The sequence below is a fragment of the Gallinula chloropus genome (genome assembly GCF_964237585.1).
Source record: "Gallinula chloropus genome assembly, chromosome: 2".
Lineage (NCBI taxonomy): Eukaryota > Metazoa > Chordata > Aves > Gruiformes > Rallidae > Gallinula > Gallinula chloropus.
Genome location: NC_140086.1, coordinates 149,306,763 through 149,326,771, shown reverse-complemented (window position 1 = coordinate 149,326,771; position 20,009 = coordinate 149,306,763). Strand labels below are relative to the sequence as shown.

Here is a 20,009-nt window from a genome sequence, read left to right as displayed (position 1 = left end):
TAATGTTTCTGTGCTAAGAATAATACTGTGCTCAAAAGGCCTTTTTCCCGCACCACGCCAAGTGCTTCATAAATCTGAACTGGAATCAGATTCCTGTGGAAAATATACTGGTATTCAGAGCTCAGAGTTATGTTTTAATTAGAGAAGTAGGTGCTTCCCAGCCTTGTCAAATGAGACAGCGACACAGCCATCTAGTAAGATAATTAAGACCGAACACTGTTCAGTTGCTATTTGTACATTCCTAGCAACATCTTCTTCTGAGAGTAGAAAAAGCACCAAATTGTGGGAAAAGGCACTAAGCCAACAGTGCACATGTGCCATAAGATAGAAGGTGGGTCTCAATATTATGGTCAAGAAGCTGTTTGGAAAGAGTACTGAACTCAAAACCTGCTTCAACTGAGAACTGAAACAGTAATACAGGGACAGAGGCCGAGTCCCAGTACTCACATGAACAGGAATCGTGTCTTCTTAAGTAGGTGACTGACAGCCACATCTCAGACCTTTCACACAAATCAACAGTTAGTTTGCATGCTTGCAGTGTACAACTTTAGATGATTCCTTTCAGGAAAAGGGACATATCTATCATTTACACAAGAAATGAGATGTGTAGAAACTCAACAGGACAGCTTTTCCAGTCGTCACTGAAGAAAATACTTTGAGCTCAGTGTCTGATCCATTTGGCAATTCGCTGCAAACAGATTGTTTGGTCTTTGGATGAACACAAAGTGAAGAGACAAACAAAATGCAGAAAGTTTCCTCTCTCCCTTTGAGATGTACCCTCAGGAAAAAGATCAGTAGCTGATTTTGATAAAACCCCTAAGATTTACCCAAAGAAGTTCAACACAATTATTATAAACTGACCTTTTCTTTGCCTGGTATCCACAACAAAACACGCCCACAGCATTTGGGTTTAGCTCCTATTATTAACAAAGCACACACACACAAGTAATTATTTAACTGAAAAATAAACAATAATCAAATGTTTTCAAAGTATCAGCAAGGAAATGACGGTAGACTACGTAAATGGGGAACAGACAAGGATTCATCCTATCAAACTTCTAACTACAGGTAGTGCCAGATACTATTGGGGAGATAAGTTTTTACTGGAGAAACATCCACTTTGCACACAAATTTCTTTCCACCTCAGTTTCCAAATCCCTTTAGTCAGGAGCAATGCCGACCTGTAACAGAAACCAGATCCTGGGCGTACAGCCACAACAATTTGTTGGACACTGTTGCGGTCTAGAGGGGCAACATGGACCTGAAGACTGTACTCATCCTAACTTTAACAGAACCTCTGACCCTGCTGACTTCAGCACTTAAGATGTACCTTCACGGTGAAACAGACATTTCAAAGTTGACTTTACTTTTGTTCTACATCTGAAGCAGAGCCTGTGGATCCAGACTGTTCTCTTTTAAAATCAACTGATGTGGCTGCAGAAGTGAGATACAATACCTCTTCTTACAAATGGTCTCACTTAGCTACCTAGGGAGATTTTCAAAAGATTTGAGAAAGTTATCCTGTGTTTTTCCAGTAATTGTGGAAAGCTAAGAGAAAAACAGAATTAAACCCACACAACAAAAAAACCCCACAAAAAACCCCACAACCTCCTCCACCCCTCCCCTCCCGTCTCCGTCCAACCCCCCCCCCCCCACACACACACATTCTCTGCACCCCAACAGTGTCAGAGTTAAGATTGGGTTAAAACTGAATTCAGTTTAAATTAAGGGAAGAAGTCTCAGTGGTTTCAGTAGTGATATGATTCCATCCTTCCCCACTCCACACACACACTCTCCCCCCAGTAAAGCCAATTAGAAGGAGCTAAACCTTTCTTCCTACCACATCAGTAAGGAGGTGCTGCTAGTTCCAGCAAAGCTACCAAATACTCTGCTCATAGACTGCACTCGCCAACAATCAATTAGATCATTCCTGAATTAAAGAAATACCCAGAAGCAATTTTGTCTAAGCATTGGTTTTCTTTCAAAGCACAATGGAAATGCATGTACTGCATTTCCCAGAACTGTAATCTGGTTTAAACATGGGTTTAGTTTTAAAAATCTTCAGCTCTCACCTATAGGCTATTCCAGAATGCTGTGAATCAACAGATAGTTACTGCTCATTGGAAAGCTTCCTTCTTGAAGTCACCTTTCCTTCTCTCACTACTCTGCAGAAACTGTGAAAAGAACTACACTATCATGCAACTGTCTACAACTGTCCAGCATCTAAAACATGAAGTATTCAGGATACAAAGTGAATTTTGATATACAGACCTCTAATAAATCAAATATTCTACAGACTATGGAAAAGTTAAGCAAATAGCAGCCAGATAACAGACAGCTTTGTTGAGGTACTTACAATGTACTTAGCATCATGTCACAAGTTTAGGTATACTTTTTGCCTTTGTCCTCTTCCAGTTACTCACGGGTTTTAAAGTGTCTCAAATAACCAGATGTTTAAAGGAAATCAGACACTACACAGGTTAAACAACATGTTTCTATTAAAAACTATCTTTAACCATGACACGCAGTGACAGCAATACAATACTCTTCTCCACAAAGCAACTAATATAAAAATATGCCATAAAATCATCTGTAGACTAGTATGCTAGTACGTACATATAATCATAACATTCTTTTATAAACTCTTTCCTGAGATACCTTGGGTTGTTTGATTTTCTTGTATTACTGGATGCATTATCCTTATGATTCATCTAAAACAACTGTAAAATATTTTGTATGTGCAGGACACTCAGTAACATGTAAAACGCAGTAGGTAAATATATGGCAAAGAAACAACTCAGAAATTTTACACTTTTTTTACTTTGTTACATTTTTTTTAACATTTGGCTCCTTGGGAGATGGAAGGGAGGAGCATGAAAAACCTGAAATTAGAGCTATGAATTGACAAAAAGCAGGAAAGCATTTCAGGAATGTTAGAAGTTGAAATAGAATATAAATGACACAAAGAGAAAGCCATAATTCATGTTGGCTATGTATTGCCTTATAAAGCAACTGGACATATTTTAGTCAGTTCACAGTATAATAAATATTTTTACTAATCTGTTTTGGAAGAGCAAATGTCTTTTAGGGTTTCAAGCTCCTCTATAAGTTTCTTGTTCTGAACTTCTAGCACTGCAACACGACTCTCCAGACATTTTATGTATTCTTTCTTCCGACGTCGACATTCTTTAGCAGCTTCCCTGCAAAAAGCAGAAGTAAAAAGTGCAAACAAAAAAGCCATTTGCATGCCATTAGAAAGCTCAGCAGAGTATGGAGACTATAACAGAACTCCAAATTTTGGAGTATCTCCCAAATCAGTCTGAAAACACTAAGCAAAACTGGGTTCCACAAGGGCCTCAAGTGTCTCTTTCTCAAGTTCGTATGGCAATCTGTAGAATTGCTTCCTCTCATGCCTTGATTAAAGTTCATAATAAACAAGGTCCAAATGAAAGACAGTTATTCTGCTTTATGACAATAAAGATCTTTGAGGGCCTTGAGTTCCTCAATGAGAGTCTTGTTTTGGTTTTCAAGCACAGCCACACGATTTTCAAGACATTTGACATATTCTTTCTTCTTTCTGCGACATTCTCTTGCAGCTTCCCTGGAACCAATACAAGGCAAATGACTACAGGAACAGCCACAATACGGCAAAGACTGGATAAACAAAATTACCTGCAATCCCTGCAATTCCACAATAACAACAACAACCTCCAACAACAACTGTTGGACTGCACAAACAGAACAGCAAAGAACAGCCATAACATGGTTAAAATACAATTCAAAACAACTAGAGCTTGAAACAAAATCAGCATCAACAAATACAAAGATGGAATTAATACACAAAGGACCTGAGAAAAAACAGTGAGAAAATGAAAATGTATTGACTTCAGCTGTACTAAACATTCAGACTGAAAGCAGCATTTCTTCTTCCAGTCACATGACATTTTGTGCATTTATCTTCCACAATCAAAATCTTAAAACCAAACTCAAAGAATTTATCTTCAGAAAATACAAGCATAACACTACTCTCTCCACATAAAAAGCTAGATGCCAAGCCTTACAAGCTGCTGTAATTTTTTACCTTAATGTGACAATCCACAGTAAAATTTAAGTCCAAACAAATAAAATTCATTAGCATTTTAGAACTGTCCACCTGGGCACATTTCAGCCACATCCACTTGGGTATTTTTTCTGGCTGGAAAAGGACAGCATGGAGTCCTCATAGCTCTGCTCAGAATTCTGTTATATTACATACTTTGGGCAGTGTTTTCAGAAACCTGTGACCAAACAAGCGTTCAATTCCAGAAGACATTTTAGAAGTACCAGGAGTCCACTCATTTAACATCTTTGAACATGATAAATCACCAAATGGTGAGTGTGTAACTTCCCAGCAAGTTATATGAGAGATAGAACAGACACTAGTTTTAAAACTGAAAAGGAGGAGAAACAGAAGGAAGCACAACAATGCAGCAATCCTTACGAGTAATTTAAAATAAAGAACAGGCATGAGAGCAAAGCAATACTGTGAATGCAATCATAAGGCAAGTGACTATCCAGTGTATTAGAGATCTGCAGACTATTTCCTCCAGCAATCTAACTGCCACTGACAGAGGTGGCTACACATTTGGAAAAAAAGTCCCCTAAGAATAGCAAGAAAACACAGAGAAAGAGTGGCATTTACAGCGTACAGTCCATGCCAACTAATTAAAAATTATACAGCCACCTCAGACAATATGCCTCACAGAATGATGGGGGCACTGCACAATAACTTATCCCAGTAACCAAGTATTTAGGAAAGTGTAATTATCATTCCATCCCAGAATAAGTCCTCTTCACAGCATCACTAATGGACGGCTGCTAATGAGGTCCTCAGATATTTTCCTAACCCATTCTTTGTTGGGATGTTTCAAGATTAACAAATCCATACTGGTCATTTTACTGTCAGCGGGGGAAAAAATAGATTTAACAGTAAGTATACCTCCAGATAATAACACTCCAGAACAACACTAATACTGATTTCTGAATTAGCATAATATTTTAGAACTAAAAATTCCCGGTGATAAGGTCAACTATAACTTCTCAAGTTAACAGCCAATAGTCAATGTTATAAGGATGTTGGATGACTGAAAGAATTCCTCGCCTTCCCTCCATCAGTCACAGGCAGTGCTCATGACATTAAGAGGAAAATGTCATTAAGAATGTTTTGAGGTGTTTTTGCAACACTGACTATTAAATGTTACCCAGTCTTACCTATTTTTCATAAGTCTCAGCTCTCTCTTGCGTGTTGCCTCTTCTGCCAGTTGCTGAGGGCTATGCAAAGTCCCCGGCGAGGCTGCCATTACCACTCCCTGAGGTAAGTTACTGGTGGGAGTTCGAATCTGGTAAGATGGCATGTCTCCAGTGGCAGCTGTATAAAAGAATCATATTTTAAACTTTATGGCACAAAAAGAACTATACAAAAGTCTCTCTGGAAATAACAGATTTCTCTTGATGAGTTATCCAGGATCCCTGCTACATAAAGCATTTCACAGGCCTCTAATTTCACAACTATATTTGTTATCCTACCAGCGTTTATTCCCACCTTGTAAAATAAGTTATCTAAATTGCTCTAGCATGTGGCCCCACTAGCCAACCAGACTGAACCCTGTGAAATCTTGTTCTTTTCAAACAACACAGGGAAAACTGTTTGAGAAACACTGTCCGAACATCCACGCTTACTTCCTGTTTGCACAATCCCATGAAAAGATGGTCCTGCCATTGCAGCCACGGAGGTTTATATGCTACCCCGTCCTGCAACAGAGGCTTCAGGAGTCAACTTTCCTCCTTTCCTGTGACAGCAACAGTACCAGCTTTACACTCTCTCCTCCCTTTACAGCAGCAGTTTGGCAAGCATTGGAAAACCAGTGAGAGCTGCTGTTGCCTCTATGTAAAGGAACAGACTATCACTTGTGGCAACAGAGTACGTTCCTTGAGCAAGAGGACCACAAATAGGATGCTGCTGCAGCATCAGCAGGCAAGAGATGGTAGTGGCAGTTGCACAGGAAGGGGTGTAGCCACACAGTAAATCGAAATGCAAAAGTTCACAATTCAGCTCCTGAGCCTACAGGTTTGGAGGTCTACCCGAGCTAAATGCAGATCTGAAACTTGACACAGTATTTAGAACCAATACCTTTCTGATAGTCTTACTTTGTTTCTGTATTTCTGAAGGTACTTTGTTCCTATATGTTGTAACCCAACTTTAAAACACTGTGAAAGTCCTGAGTACTTGTGTCTTGTCTGACATAGAAAAGAATGAAAGAAAAAACATAAGCAAATAATTACATAGCCCTTACCATAAATATTTTATATTATCACAGAACAAAACTTCAAATTTTGCCACTAGCACAAGAGAATATAAAAGATTAAATTTAAGGGACTGTTGTATTCAAATAATGGAAAAAATAAAATGCAGACAAAAACACTTTGGGGAGGGTGATGGGTAAAGCAGTAAAGAGACATCAGTCAACTTGAGGGGGGACCCAAACCAGAACCTAAACTTAATTTTAAAATTACCATTATACTTAAGTTCATGCAGGTGCTTCACTAATTAAATAAAAAATAGGATCAAGCTGTGTTTAGACTGCTGTTCCAGAGCCATGTCCTGAAATCATTATCAGCTTAAACACTGTGCACCTCCCCCTCTCTCAGTCCTGCGGGTAAAAGTGTTTGTGGAATTACAAGATGAACTGGACCAGTGAACTGACCTGGGTTACAGATAATCCCCTGAGCATGGGGGAGGGAGGGAGAGAGAAATCACTCCAGGACAGTCCCGTGAGCACTAACAGGCAGCCGCCATGAACACAGGCTTGGTTGTCTTGTGTATCTAGAAGAGTCTGACTTAAACCTTTAAGTTCTCCACATCTTGGCAGTCCTAGTATGTCAATGGGTTGATACTTCAACTCACTATTTATAACAATGGAATTTCAGAAACGCCTCAGGCTCACCTTCATGCTGGCCACATTACACACATTTTACAGACTCTAGGGTAAGAGCTGCCTTTTTCTCTCTCTCATCACTAGGTAAAAAAGAGATGTTATCTTAGCTTGCATTAGCTACAAAGAATGAGAAATCCAAGTGAACCAATTTGTGGATCAAGTCATGGGGAAAAACCCATAACGGAGGTCACCTCAGCCTGACAAGACCAACCGTTTGTTGCCTTTGTTTGATTTACACTCAGATGTCAGCTAACAGGACTTACTGCTGCTCTTGTTACAGGGGCTCAGTGCGATAAGGTGCCTGCAACAGGGCTTAACAAAAGTGATTCCCTATCTCAGCTGGGATCAGCAAACACCACTGTAAGTAACAACAAGTTGCATGAATAGTTTGACCAGGTTCCAGTAGTGTCTTTCCCTGCCTAACAGTTGGCTCACTTAGGAACCTACCAGTCTGGCAACAGAGATAAATAACCATTTTGGTGGTTTAGAACTTGTAAACCCAGACACTGAAGTTTAAAAACAAAACAAAACTAAGAACAAAACCCCAAGCAAACAAAACAAAACAAGCATAGCATTGACAAAATATATTTTAGTCGTGTAGTAATACTTGCTTTAGAATAAATTATTGCAAATCCATAGTTTCAAAGTCTGCAAAATGTTTTGTATAATATCTTTAAAAGTCACAATAAAATAACTGTTTGCATGGGAAAAGACATTGGAAAGATGAAGCAGCCTTTAAGGTGCGGGGGGGGCGGGGCGGGGAGCAGAGCAGGGTGATGTAAAATGCCCTTGAAAAAGTTAATGGTTTAAGTCTAGTAACATATCTATATATTGCAGAGAAGGGTCCCTTCCACTGCAGTATCGGAGACAAAAATCCCACACACTTTGATCCAGACTGATAAACCTCTGTGGCCTCTTCTAATGAAACTCCATGGAGATCTGAAGCCATTCCTAGCACGTCAGACCTAGGACTGAGACTGAAACAACGCAACAAACCTGGAGAAGGTGTATTTCCCTAGCACATTGCCCTAGGTTTTTGTTTGTGGGGCGGGGGGGGGGTGTGGTGCGTGTATGTGTGCATGTTTGCTTTGTCGGAGTTTGTTTTTCCCCCTCCTTAAAATTTCAAGGCAGTAAAAAGTCACTGAAAACCTGAAGCTCTGAGAGAGACTTACAAAAAGGAAATTATTAACAGGAAGGCAAACAATCAAGTGAAAAAACAACCAAAAAAAAAAAAAAACCAAACCACGAAACCCCATTTGGATGAGTACAATTAACCTTGTAAATTGAGCTCTAATAAATTTAAAACAACAAAAAAAAAAGCCCCCAAAAGTCAACCACCTTCTATCTGTAGGTTCTTGAAAAAGTAACTTGCTGAACACTAGAGAGCATCCCCGCACTCGGGTTCTTTCAGTGACGACCCAGGAGAAAAAAAGCCTAATGCATGCTGCGCCTTAGTGCGTCTGTTCTCCCCTCTTTGAGTCATCCAATGGGACCAGATTATCAGCGGGTTTTTAACTGCATCACTAAACTGGCTAAACAAGGCATGAATCATTACTCCCTGGAGCATAAAAAGAAAGAAAGAAAGAAAGAAAAAAAAAAACCAACCCAAAACGAACAAACCAAGCCCCAAAAAACCACCGTGGACTCGAGAAGATACTTATCTTTGAATTAACGAAACAATATGCACCAGCAACGAGCAGCAGCACGTAGGTACCGGCCGCGAACTGGTTAACATCAGACATCTGCCGGAGGCAATTTACGAAGCAGAAAGGAACTGACTAAATCGCGGCATGACTTGGGGCTGACGTCAATGTGTATCTTGTTTGGAGTTTAACTTTTCCAGTTCCCTACTGCAACACGATTCCAGGAAATCTAATGACGTCAGCCTTTTGAACTCAATTAGCTGAGGAACAGACCATTTTAACAGCGGAGGAGAAAACGAGCAGGCATTACAACACTTCAAATTAGGGCTCTTTCAAACGTGTTTGCCTTCAGTATTCTCTTTAATAACGAAAGCAGAGGTTTTATTTACACTACTGAAACAATGCCCACCTTTCTCCCAGCTCTGCTTAAGCTTATTTTAGCTATCAAAGCTGAAATCTCGACTGCTAAACAAAAAAGCAGTGTCATTTTTACAAAATAAAGAACAATCATAAACACAGTAACACATACGACTGCCTCCACGATAAGGAAGAATTTCTAAGAAGAGTGGTGGATTTTTCAGTAAAATCCTGCATCGATTAGTAAAGATTAGTGATCTGATTCAATCTGTGCAAGAACTCATGTGTTAACAGGGATTTTTTTTTCCTCTAAATTAAATTTTTTTATTACCCTGAAATCCTACACTGACTAGATGTAACCAGAAGCTATTTGTACCAGTTCTGAAAGATGACAGAGTTACAGCAACAGGTTCAAAAGAAAATGTCACAAATACTAACTAAGCACTGCTTAGACATCCAAAAATATTATGTTAATACTAAAGAGAAATTTTACCTGTTTCATCTCCTGTTACAGCCATGATCAGCTTCTGCACACACGATTCTCCTGCTCCTCTACCACAGCTCAGCATGAACTGTTCCAAACTAACAAGCATGTGCAGGATTACAAGCAAGAGCACTGACATCACAATGACCTCACTTGCTTACCACTGTCATTAATATGCTCTGTCACTGGAACAGCTCACTGAAACTGCAGCCCAAAGAATTCCTTTTCCAGTAAACCTTTTTTTCTCTTCCTCTTCCATATTTCTATAAGCCTAGCTTTGTTCTTTTTCCCTGAATTATTCATAAAGCTACAGAAAGCACTCTCCACAAAGCTAGCTGTGAAACTCACAGCACCAACTGACACGAATTAAAATCTGGCTCCAGAACTCATGAGTTAATCAGAATGATACAATCCTGATTGGATAGAAAATAGGGAGATTTTAAAAAGATATGCAATTGTTTTGAATGGAGCAGTTCCACTAAAAGGCAGAGAACTCTGTTGAAAAGACAGGAAAGCTTAATAAGCTGTAACAAATAGGTAAAAGAAAGGCTCAATCTCCTTGCAGTGTGGGGTAACCTGTAACAGACTCGTTTCATTTCAGTTAAAAGCTTCAGAAAAGATTGAAGAAAGCTCCAGCAAAGTAAATTAACCTATAGCTAGTGATTTCAGAGGCTGTAACAGGCAGAACAGTAGCCCTGGGTACCTCTCCCCCGTTCCCAAGATCTGGCTGACTTAGTTTTAAAAAATTAAAAAGTGCCATCTCTAACAGCATTACTGCTTATTTACATCAATTTAAATTAAATTAGTTCCAGACCAGTCCAGGCACTGGCCTGTATGTAGGGCATAACAAACTTTGTAATAAACAAATGCAGACTGGTAATTCATCAGCTGTGAAACTTTGCCAGGACAGCAAGAATGGAAGCACCAATGCAAAAAAGGAGCAGGCTGTGATTACAGGACCACCTCAGGATCATATGAACAGATCAGAACTGAAGCATGAAAGAAATTCAAGCCACAGATATCAAGTATCATTGTTATGAAAACACACAGAGATCCCAACAGAATGATTTCTGATACAACTTTTCAACACTCATTTTCACCAGTAATCGAACACTTTATTTTACTTCCGCTAACAAAAGAACCCCTCTGAGCTGTATTAGGAAACTACCAGGATATCAGAACTGCCTCTTATTTTGCCTATTAACGTAAATGTGTAGCACATGAAATATCACCCAGTTGGAGCAACACCTCTGGTGCTTTTATACTAATCTTTTTTCCCCATCACAGGTTATCAGCAAACACCAAGCACTGGGTTTATGTGATGCCATCCATTATTACACAAGATTCATCAACAAATACTTTAGAAAAAAATACAAACACAGATGCTACCTGGAAGATTCTGTAACAGATTTTGTCTGCCCCAGGACCAATATGTGTTCTATTTTTTTCCTTTCTTTCTTTTAATTCGATGATTATTACAAATAAAATTTATACGCTGTCTACCTGAAACCATTATAAAAATATACACAAGTGGAAAGATTACTGGGCAGAATGTTGCTTTTCTATTATAATCTGACAATTTTAGGTGAACAGCCAACTACAAAGTTTCTGAAAATGACAAATGATCATCAACTGTATTTCTACAGACTTTCTAGCACAGAGAAGATGACCAGTAGTAAGGACATACTAGAGACCTGCACATCCTGTATAACTCAAATTTGTTGATTATATGCAATTATTATAAAGAGATCTGTATTACTGTAAACATCCTTAAGTGCTTTCATACTCTTTTACATACTCTCTTTTTAATAAGATTTTCCAGTATCAATAGTGTGTATAATAAGTTAAAACCTTTTATCTTCTCATCATCTCTGAATTCATGCTCACTTACTATTCCCTTTGCATTTTCCCCTGTATATGTTATGTAGCATTTTTCTTCTGTGCCAACAACTATGAGCACCACTAAAGCACTGGACTTACTTTGGGCTAAAGGAACAGAGAAGTCCAGGGAGCCAACTTCTCTGAGCATGGACAGAGAACAAATCAATTCAGTTAGAAGCATCTGGAAGCTTCCAGAAACCGGATGTAGCAACTATTCAGCAACTGTTTTTAAGCTTTCATCACAGGCATTTAATGGGCTATACCATGAAGTCATCTAGCCCATCACTGAGACTGCATAGGGAGTTAGAGGACAGCCCCATAGCAAAAGTCTGTAAAAGAAGGCCAGTCAAATGAAATTCCCAAGGACCGAAATGCTGCCAGATACAATCCCTAAATTCTGTGCTTCTTCACAGACTGGGGATGTTTTAGGAAACAACTCAGGAGCTCTCTCCCTGAGCAACTCTCTCTGCCCTCTCCCTGCCCCTGAGGCTTGGAAGAACCAACGCAATACACACAAATACTGCAATCAACCTGGAGAGACAGAGGAGTCCTCTAATTTGAAGGGATGTGTACACACAAGTATAGAAAACATATTAGACTCATACTCAGAAAACAGGCACTACCAGAGTGGGAAATTTTTTCTGGGGACAGCCAAATACAGGTCTTAAGGCTTTGCTAAGAATATATTCACAGTATTATTTAGGGAAGTTATAATAGTATTCTCTGCATGATGAAAATGAATATATTTTGGTTTAGGGTTTTTTATATTATAGTCCTATAGCTTCCTTGAAATGCTTCTGAAAAGTCTTGGAAGGACAATGTATTTTAGGAAAGAATTAACCAGAGACAATGGAAGAATTCAAATTTGGTATCATTGTTTAGCATTGTCTCAACAAGTTCATATATTGACAAGCTATTAGCTTTATTTACATTCTTAGCTTCCTTTACAGCAGAGGAAGAGAAACAGCCACTTAAAGTCAGAACTTATTTCAAACATTCATATTAGGGCAACATAGCACCTCAACCTGGATTTCATCAACTATCTCAGATCTCTGAGTCTACATTTAGTTGATGACTGTCATCTGCTCCATGAATACATATTTAAAGTCCTCCAAAGTCTTGTCATAGTTTATTCCAGGTACCTGTTTTGGCTAAAAAAGCATTCATTCAGCCTTCTCCCCCTACTCCTCTGTACCAATTAAAATATACACATTTTTATATTGAGAAATGAAGATAAATTCCCTATATTCCCCATGGCAGTCATTAATTGAGTGTCTCCATACAAAAATCTCTTCTCCATTTTCCTCAGCATAACCCAAATTCCACCTTACTTTCTCTGGTATCGACAAGAATCTAAGATACCTTTGGTTCACAATCTCCCTTGGCATTTCCACAAGCCTAGGAACAGTAGGAAGGGAAAAAAACCCTGCAGAAACTACAGTAAGGTTCAAGAACTCACTATTCATGGTTCAATTCACAAATGTGCATTTTTTAAGACCTACAAAGTGTTCTGTGAGAAAGCTAACTTCAGTAAAGGATCTCCTTTCTAATAAATATGAGTGGTAAGTTGCAAGGAAATTCTGCCCTCAACATATCCAAAGAACATGTGTTTAAAATTGGTAACTGCTGAAACAAATTAGTTTCCTATATTAAATGAGATGCAGCCTCAGCATCTCATTTTAATCTCTAATAGCACGTTTACTACAATTAAACATATGTCTCAAGAAAATTCAAAGCAGAAACTGATTTGATACTATTATTTCCTCCTCCTGTAACTTTTTTTAAACAAACTAGTTGATTTACTAGGAGGAGACCCAGTTTCTCTGCTTAAGACTGTCTTTCATCATGTTATACATACATATTTTATTTAATAGTGCAATAATGTCAATATAAAATAAAAATACTCTTAAGAATAAATGTTTTACATGAAAAAACAAAAATGCAAAAGATTAATAAAATATACCTTGAACAACAACTTGGCTTCCAGGAAGATAAAATTGTTGTGAGCCGTTAGGTGATTGTCCTGTATATTGCACAATGGCAGCACCGGGCTGAGGAGCTCCTGCATTTGTCATTGTTAATGTCTGTAGTCCATGGGCACCATCAGAGGCGGGACTAGAAATCTGGATTGTACCACCTTGGGCTATGGTAACTAAAAAGAAAAAGAAAAGTTAGGCAACAGGAAGAGATATAGCACATGTTAAAATGCACACCTCTCTTTTTAAAGTAAACATTGTCCACAAGAATCCTGGTCTTCTACTTGCTTAAAAGACGAGTTGTACAACAAAACTTCCATGATTTTAATACTGCTTTCCACAAAGACAAAGCCTGCTGTAAAGTACATGCCATGTGCATAACAGAAAAAATGTAAAAAAAAAAGTGGGGAGAGGGGGAAGCAACTATATTTACTGACTCCCACAAAACAAAACCCGGGACATCTTAGATAAAGGAAGAGAAAGTCTTCTGACACTCAATATCCATTCCTTAAGTATGATAGAATGTCTAGCTCAACAAGTCATACAAAGCTGTAAAGAGTCTGATACTTAAGTAAAAAGTTTACATAAAACGAGAAGAACAACAAAGGGGATTTCTCCCACCATATAATCAGCAACACAAATATACTTTCACTGTTAAAAAAATCATAGTGTTGCTCACCATCTTTATTTAGACAAAAAAAAAAATCACATTCCCTAGAGAGGTTATTAATTGTGTGTTTCTTCTGAAATTAGCACTGCCTTTTTTAAGAGAAGAAAGACCATAGAATCCCAGAATGGTTAGGGTTGGAAGGGACCTTAAAGATCATCAAGTTCCAACCCTCCTGCCATGAGCAGGGACACCCTCCGCTAGACCATCATTGTCTCCTCTATTCTTGACAAGATCCAGGACAGGAGCATGATGCCAGCAGCACACAAGTTTCCCAGCAGGATTTGTCACATGTACCTCCCAGAGAATTTATACACAGCTGCATTCTGACTCGTCAACACAAAAAATGGTATGTCTACACTATCACAGTACCTCACCATGTAAGAAACAATCCGTTTGGGGTTCCTGAGTAGCAAAACATCAGCACAGAATAACATAAAGTTCTTAGCTCCACAGAGAGTCTGGGCAACTATCCTGCAACTACCCATTCAAGTCATAATCCAGTACTTTCCAAACAAGAGTGAATTAACTCCAGTGTCCTGCCATATCACCAGAATACACTGCACTCTTCCCATTCACTGTCCTGATCTCAACCACTGCACAGACTTCTGTTTTGCTGGAGCTCTACTGGATAATGGCTCTTCTGTGAAGAGTCTAGGACGTTCCTGGATAGCTCCTGGAATTGTACATCATGCAGGAAAACGGATTTAATCAGCATCTTCTCTTCTAGCTAGGACTGCAGGTGCTAATAACACCACACTCTGAGTAGGACCAACATCTCTTATCTAGAAAACTCACGTCCTTCCCTCCTTTCCAAAACTGGTAAAAGCAATTAAAGTTGGTCTTTCCCAAAATATTTCTTAATTCTCCAATTGTTAAAAACCTGTCCTAATACAGCAAGCAACCCAAACAGATAGCAAAAGAACTAGTAATTTTCATTTTCTCTGCATGGTTTCAGACAGAACATCATGATATGCACAAGTAGGTAAAGTGAGGGGTGGTGGCGGCAGAGAGCAGTTGACTCACACATTCCAACTGAACAACTCTTGCACAGTGAGACCACCACCACATGGGAGGCAAACCAGTTTCTTTTCCAATATTCAATAACCAACATGACAGACCTACAGCCAACAGAGTAGGTTTGCCATCAGATCACGCTAAAAGACTCATATGCAAGAGATTAGACCACCTTAGGCAAAACTATTCATTCCCCTTAGAGAAAGAACACACATATGGTGATGGAGGTAACTGGGAATGACATTTATCTAGCTGGTCATGACTGTCAGTCTGTCTGCTTCCATAAGCCAAAGCCAAGAAGCTCTGAGGAAAATGATATTTGGAAACCATGGCAACATACCATTTTGGCTGGTAAAAAAGTAAGCAAAGAACAGCCACCACTGCTGCTAATAGAAAAATATATATATATTTGGTATTTTTAAAAAAATTACTTATTGAGTGCTTCTAAAAATAGTCATCCCAGACATCCAGCCACCAACACACAGTCAAAATTATCCCTTCAACTAAACTGCCTTTCCTATGCAGGAATAGAGAAAACAGTAGAGAAAAGGAATCAGCAAACGCAGTAACACATGATAGCTGGTTTAAACCAGAGCACAGGACAGATGGCTGTAGTTTCACTGAAAGACCAGTTCTTCATTGCAAAGGACACTGTACAAGCTTAATACATAAACTGCTGGATGCCTGCACAAGAGAACCCATACAACCAATGCTGGCCAAGAAGAGAGGCGTATTCAGATGCAATAATGATAAGCAGAAGTAAAAAGCTATCGACAGGAAACTTAAAAATGAACTATATATATCTAATGACCTTCTGCATCATAATCAGTCTGAAATCAACACAGGAGATGCTGCATTCCCACACAGCTTTCCTGGTTTTAGCTAACAGCAGTTCCTGAGGATCACAGGCAGCCAACAAGAGACAAGATGCTCCAATGCTGCAGATCTCTGTGCCTTACACATGTAAGGTCTAGAAGTCACCAGTCAAGCTCTCTTTGGCAAATTCCAAATTAAAACCCGCTCTGCTACGAGGAGATGGCCACCCTCGCTAGCACTTCTTATCTATTTATTCCTAACCAGCATCACAGACAACACACTAACTTCACTGAAGGAAAAGATGTGTGATATCTTAACTTACAAAGTTGAACTTCAAAAAGCTTCCTAAAATATCAAAATAACGTACTAATAACCTGGGTAAGAAAAAACATTTCCAGGAAAACAAAGCTCTCAAAACAAAGGTTTGGAGCCAGAATCAGAAGAGCTTGTGAAGACTGATACTGCACCCTGAAGCAATGCTTTATTATGGCTGAGAACCTATTTAACAAGTTAAATTATTTTAAATACACAGCACTCGTTTCAGTCTGACTCTAACTTATTCAAAGAAAAAGCAGCATAAAACTGAACTTTTCTGTACTTTGCTGATGCAAAAGCCACGTCTAAATTAAATTAAATTTAATTAAATGTTTGTGGACTCTTAATTCATGCACATTGTTGGTGATGCGCTCTGTTGCTGGATTTTTCAGAAGTAAATGTTTGATTGAACAAGAAAGCAAAAACAATTAATTTCACTATTTTTTTAAATACTTCCCTGTCACTATGATGTATAGCTATGTTCAAATTAAAACATCCTCAATTAAGAATCTCCTGCAAGACATTGCTAGTAAAAGTAGAACTCTGATTTCCTAGAGGAATCTACAATTAAGAAACCAAAACTCCTAACTTCTTAGAAATCCTGACAGTTTGAAGCCTCACTAGACGATAATACAGACACTATAGAACTTCTTTTTTAGCCTTGGAACTGCAAATATTTCTCTCTTTTTTAAAGTAAACCTAAGCCAAAAGTAATTGAATAAAAAAATGATTTTTTTATCAAGAATACCTGCCACATTCTGTACTGGATGACTGTAATTTAGCATGACCTCAAGTTTACAGAAAAGAGCACTTCAGATTCTGGACATCATACAGCAAACATCTATTCACCTCTAAATGTTACAGAAAGTGTAAGAAAAGCAGCTTAGGAGCCCAAACAACATTACTTCCTATGCTAAAGGGGTAGATCATACTATAGGCAAATTCTTCTTTCTCAGAGTTGACAATTACTTTAGTTGCACAAATTAAAAAAACCTGAAGAATTCTAAGAGTGACTAGAGTACAACTAAAGACCCGTTATATCCTCTTTTTTTATGCCATTGCAATGTTTTAATAGGCTTCCTCTGTTCTACTGTTTCAGGAAAAAACAACTACACAAAGTTACTTTTGCAATTTTCCTGTCATTACATCAAAGGAAAAAATACCTGCATTTCAGTGTGTCTTCACATGAAAAGACATGAAAAAAAAACCCTGTAGGAGCGAAGGTTGTATCCAACACGTTGTTAGAATGTTCTCCCTTAGATGTTGTATGATTAAACCCAAAGAAGCTAGGCAGACTGAGTTATGCAACATTTTTAGTGTAAATGAAGGGATAAAGCACCCCCCACCTCCAATCTATAGAATGGAACTGTGAATCTAACATGTAACTTGCATTCGGATGAAGTATCAAAAGTTGGGTTACCACGATTTAGGTTAATTCTGCAGTTAAAGTGTTCATACTATACAAATGGAGAGGAAGAGACAATTCTTTTAAGAAAGAAAATTCAATGTTAAGAAATAATTTCATACTCCAAATTTACATTTTAAAAACATGCATGCCAATAATTGTTATTTCATGTAATGAATACTACTAACAGACAGCAAATGACAGTCATCTGAAACCTCAATGGTTTATAACACTAAAAATTCTTGTAAGAGTGTCGACATTTTTCATTTCACCTGAGTCTCACCTCCACATTTTTCATGCATAGGAGTTGTAGAAGGACTAAATCTAGCAACCTAGAAACATTACAAGAAACAGACTAGAAATCTATAATGCCCACGTTTGGAAAAATTAAATATAAAAATGGAAGTTATTTAGAAATACAGAAGTTCTCATTCTTCTTCACCAAAATCCAACATCTCTACTTCATTATGGAACTGTTAGAAACAAAGTTGTTCCTATATATGTTCTACAACATCATATAGTATCATTGCAAACATACTGTATTGTCCTGTGTTAGTATGATACAGGCTGGATGTTATGCCCATTGCAGAAGTTCCAGAAGGTGCTCCTTCATCTTCTGACTTTTCTTCTTCTTCAATCTTCGGTACTGCAGGAGAATCTGCTGAGAGTTCATTCAAAATTTTTCTAAAAAAGAATGTAAATAATTTTAAATATTTGAAATTGCATATACACGAGAAAACTAAGTCACTGGCTTTTATCAGACAGTTTTGCTGTCATATATAAGCTGCCTTTAAAAACTAGCAAAACCAAAATCAAAAGTCCTCACCGGTATGAAGGCCTTCTTGAAAGTATTTCCCTGCGTTTTTGAGAGTCAGTTATCCCTCCTGATTCTGCAGATTCATCTGCAATCGATGCTACCTGTAATTGCAAAGTTTCTGAAGTTCATAACTTCATTTAAAAAAAATAGCAACAGAGTAAAATATTTAAAAAAAGAAATTCCTTCCATGTTTGCATGGAAGTTTATGCACTTATTTATCACTAATCATGTGATCTTGGACTTCTTTTTCCAAAGTCAATCATAAATTATAAGGTTAGCAACACACAGCCACTTAGGAGACATCTTCCATTTGAAAAAGAAAAAAAAAATATCAAAATAACCTAGGTTACTTTTTTGTGAACGACACATAAAAAGTACACAAGACAAAAGATTTCTTTATATATAAAAATAGTATACAATTAGCTTTTAAAGTGCAATTAAATATTTAAAATACAGAATGCAGCTTAAAATAATAGTGTACAATACAAAAGCCTCTTCACAACCACACCAATGCTATTTAGAAAATATGTTTATTTAAATATACATATTTATTACACTTACCAACACATATTCATAAATACAAATACATTGCTTATCAATACTGTGCAAGTTGTAGAAACCCCTGACAAGTCCACAATGTCTCATTTTCTCATACCTTTACTAGTAATGTTTTCACAGGTTCTTTTACCTCTTAAAATTACCTGAGATGACATTTGGGCCTGGAGGTGAATCACACTTTTTACTAGCAACTACCTTACTGCATAGAACTGAAATTGATTATTGAATAAGGAAAACATGCTTTTTTCTTGATTCATTTAACAGCTGAGAACTATTGGTGTATAACATTTCCAAACTCAAGCAGAACAGCCAAGTTAGTGTGGAAAATGACCTTTTCACATAAAGGACAGACCAGACTGCAATTTCAAATTAAGTGCTGTGTTAAACTAACATCAGTTCAGTGATTAGAAGGCTTGAGTGTTCAGGTTGGGTGCAGTGGGGGCTTCTCTGCAGATCAGGAATACAAGGAAGAGCCCTAGAACTAATGCAGCTGCCAGGCCTGAGTGCTGGGTGCTAGAAACAAAACCTGCATGACCCCAGCAGAAAATTAACTGCTGGAACATTCTAGAAATTTATGGTCCTGTGTCACCCCAACTCAAGCCTATAAAACTACACCTTAAAAGAACTACATGGCATTGCAGAACAAAATTGTCTATTCACTTATTACATTCCAGTTATGTGTAAAAATATTTAGTGTAAAACATAGGAAATGTCATTAAAATTCTATGCCTGCTGAAGTGGAAGAAGCCTGCATATAAACAATGAGGTACTTCTGCATGTCTATAGATGTATAGCTCCAAATCTGACTTCAGAGCTGACCAGCAAAGATACAAGAGCTTTAATAAGTTCAGTCATCCTTTTGCAGGATAGATGAATGCTGATCAGCAAAGAGATCTTCTGAAAGGCATTACTCTCCAGTGCCCTATAGCAATCTGCTAGTGGATCGACCTCCAAGACTCTGGCAGAAAGCTTAAAAACTACCACAGTATTACAGAGCCAAGAGCCTGGGCATCCTATCTCAAAACAAACTCTCATTTTGTAGGGGGGACTGAGATGGGGGGGTGTAAAAAATATACTTGTCCCAGCACAAACAGCAGGA

The 20,009-nt window shown here is 38.1% G+C and overlaps 1 protein-coding gene across 7 annotated transcripts in view; it reads right to left on the bottom strand.

The window, feature by feature from the left end:
- Positions 1–2,480: 2,480 nt before the first annotated feature.
- CREM (cAMP responsive element modulator) overlaps positions 2,481–20,009 on the bottom strand; it is a gene marked incomplete at its 5' end in the record, with an annotated part of 28,357 nt that continues 10,828 nt past the window's right edge. For 2 of the 7 annotated variants that reach the window (XM_084260514.1, XM_084260515.1), the window contains 5 exons: positions 2,481–3,200; positions 5,251–5,407; positions 13,303–13,491; positions 18,074–18,219; positions 18,362–18,453. In XM_084260514.1, the coding sequence (XP_084116640.1) occupies positions 3,056–3,200; positions 5,251–5,407; positions 13,303–13,491; positions 18,074–18,219; positions 18,362–18,453 (729 nt within the window). In that variant the 3' untranslated portion in view covers positions 2,481–3,055. Of the gene's footprint in view, positions 3,602–5,250; positions 5,410–8,635; positions 8,709–9,467; positions 9,544–13,302; positions 13,492–18,073; positions 18,220–18,361; positions 18,454–20,009 lie in introns of those variants that run through there. The other 5 variants (XM_084260513.1, XM_084260516.1, XM_084260518.1 and 2 more) reach the window with 4 other exon arrangements.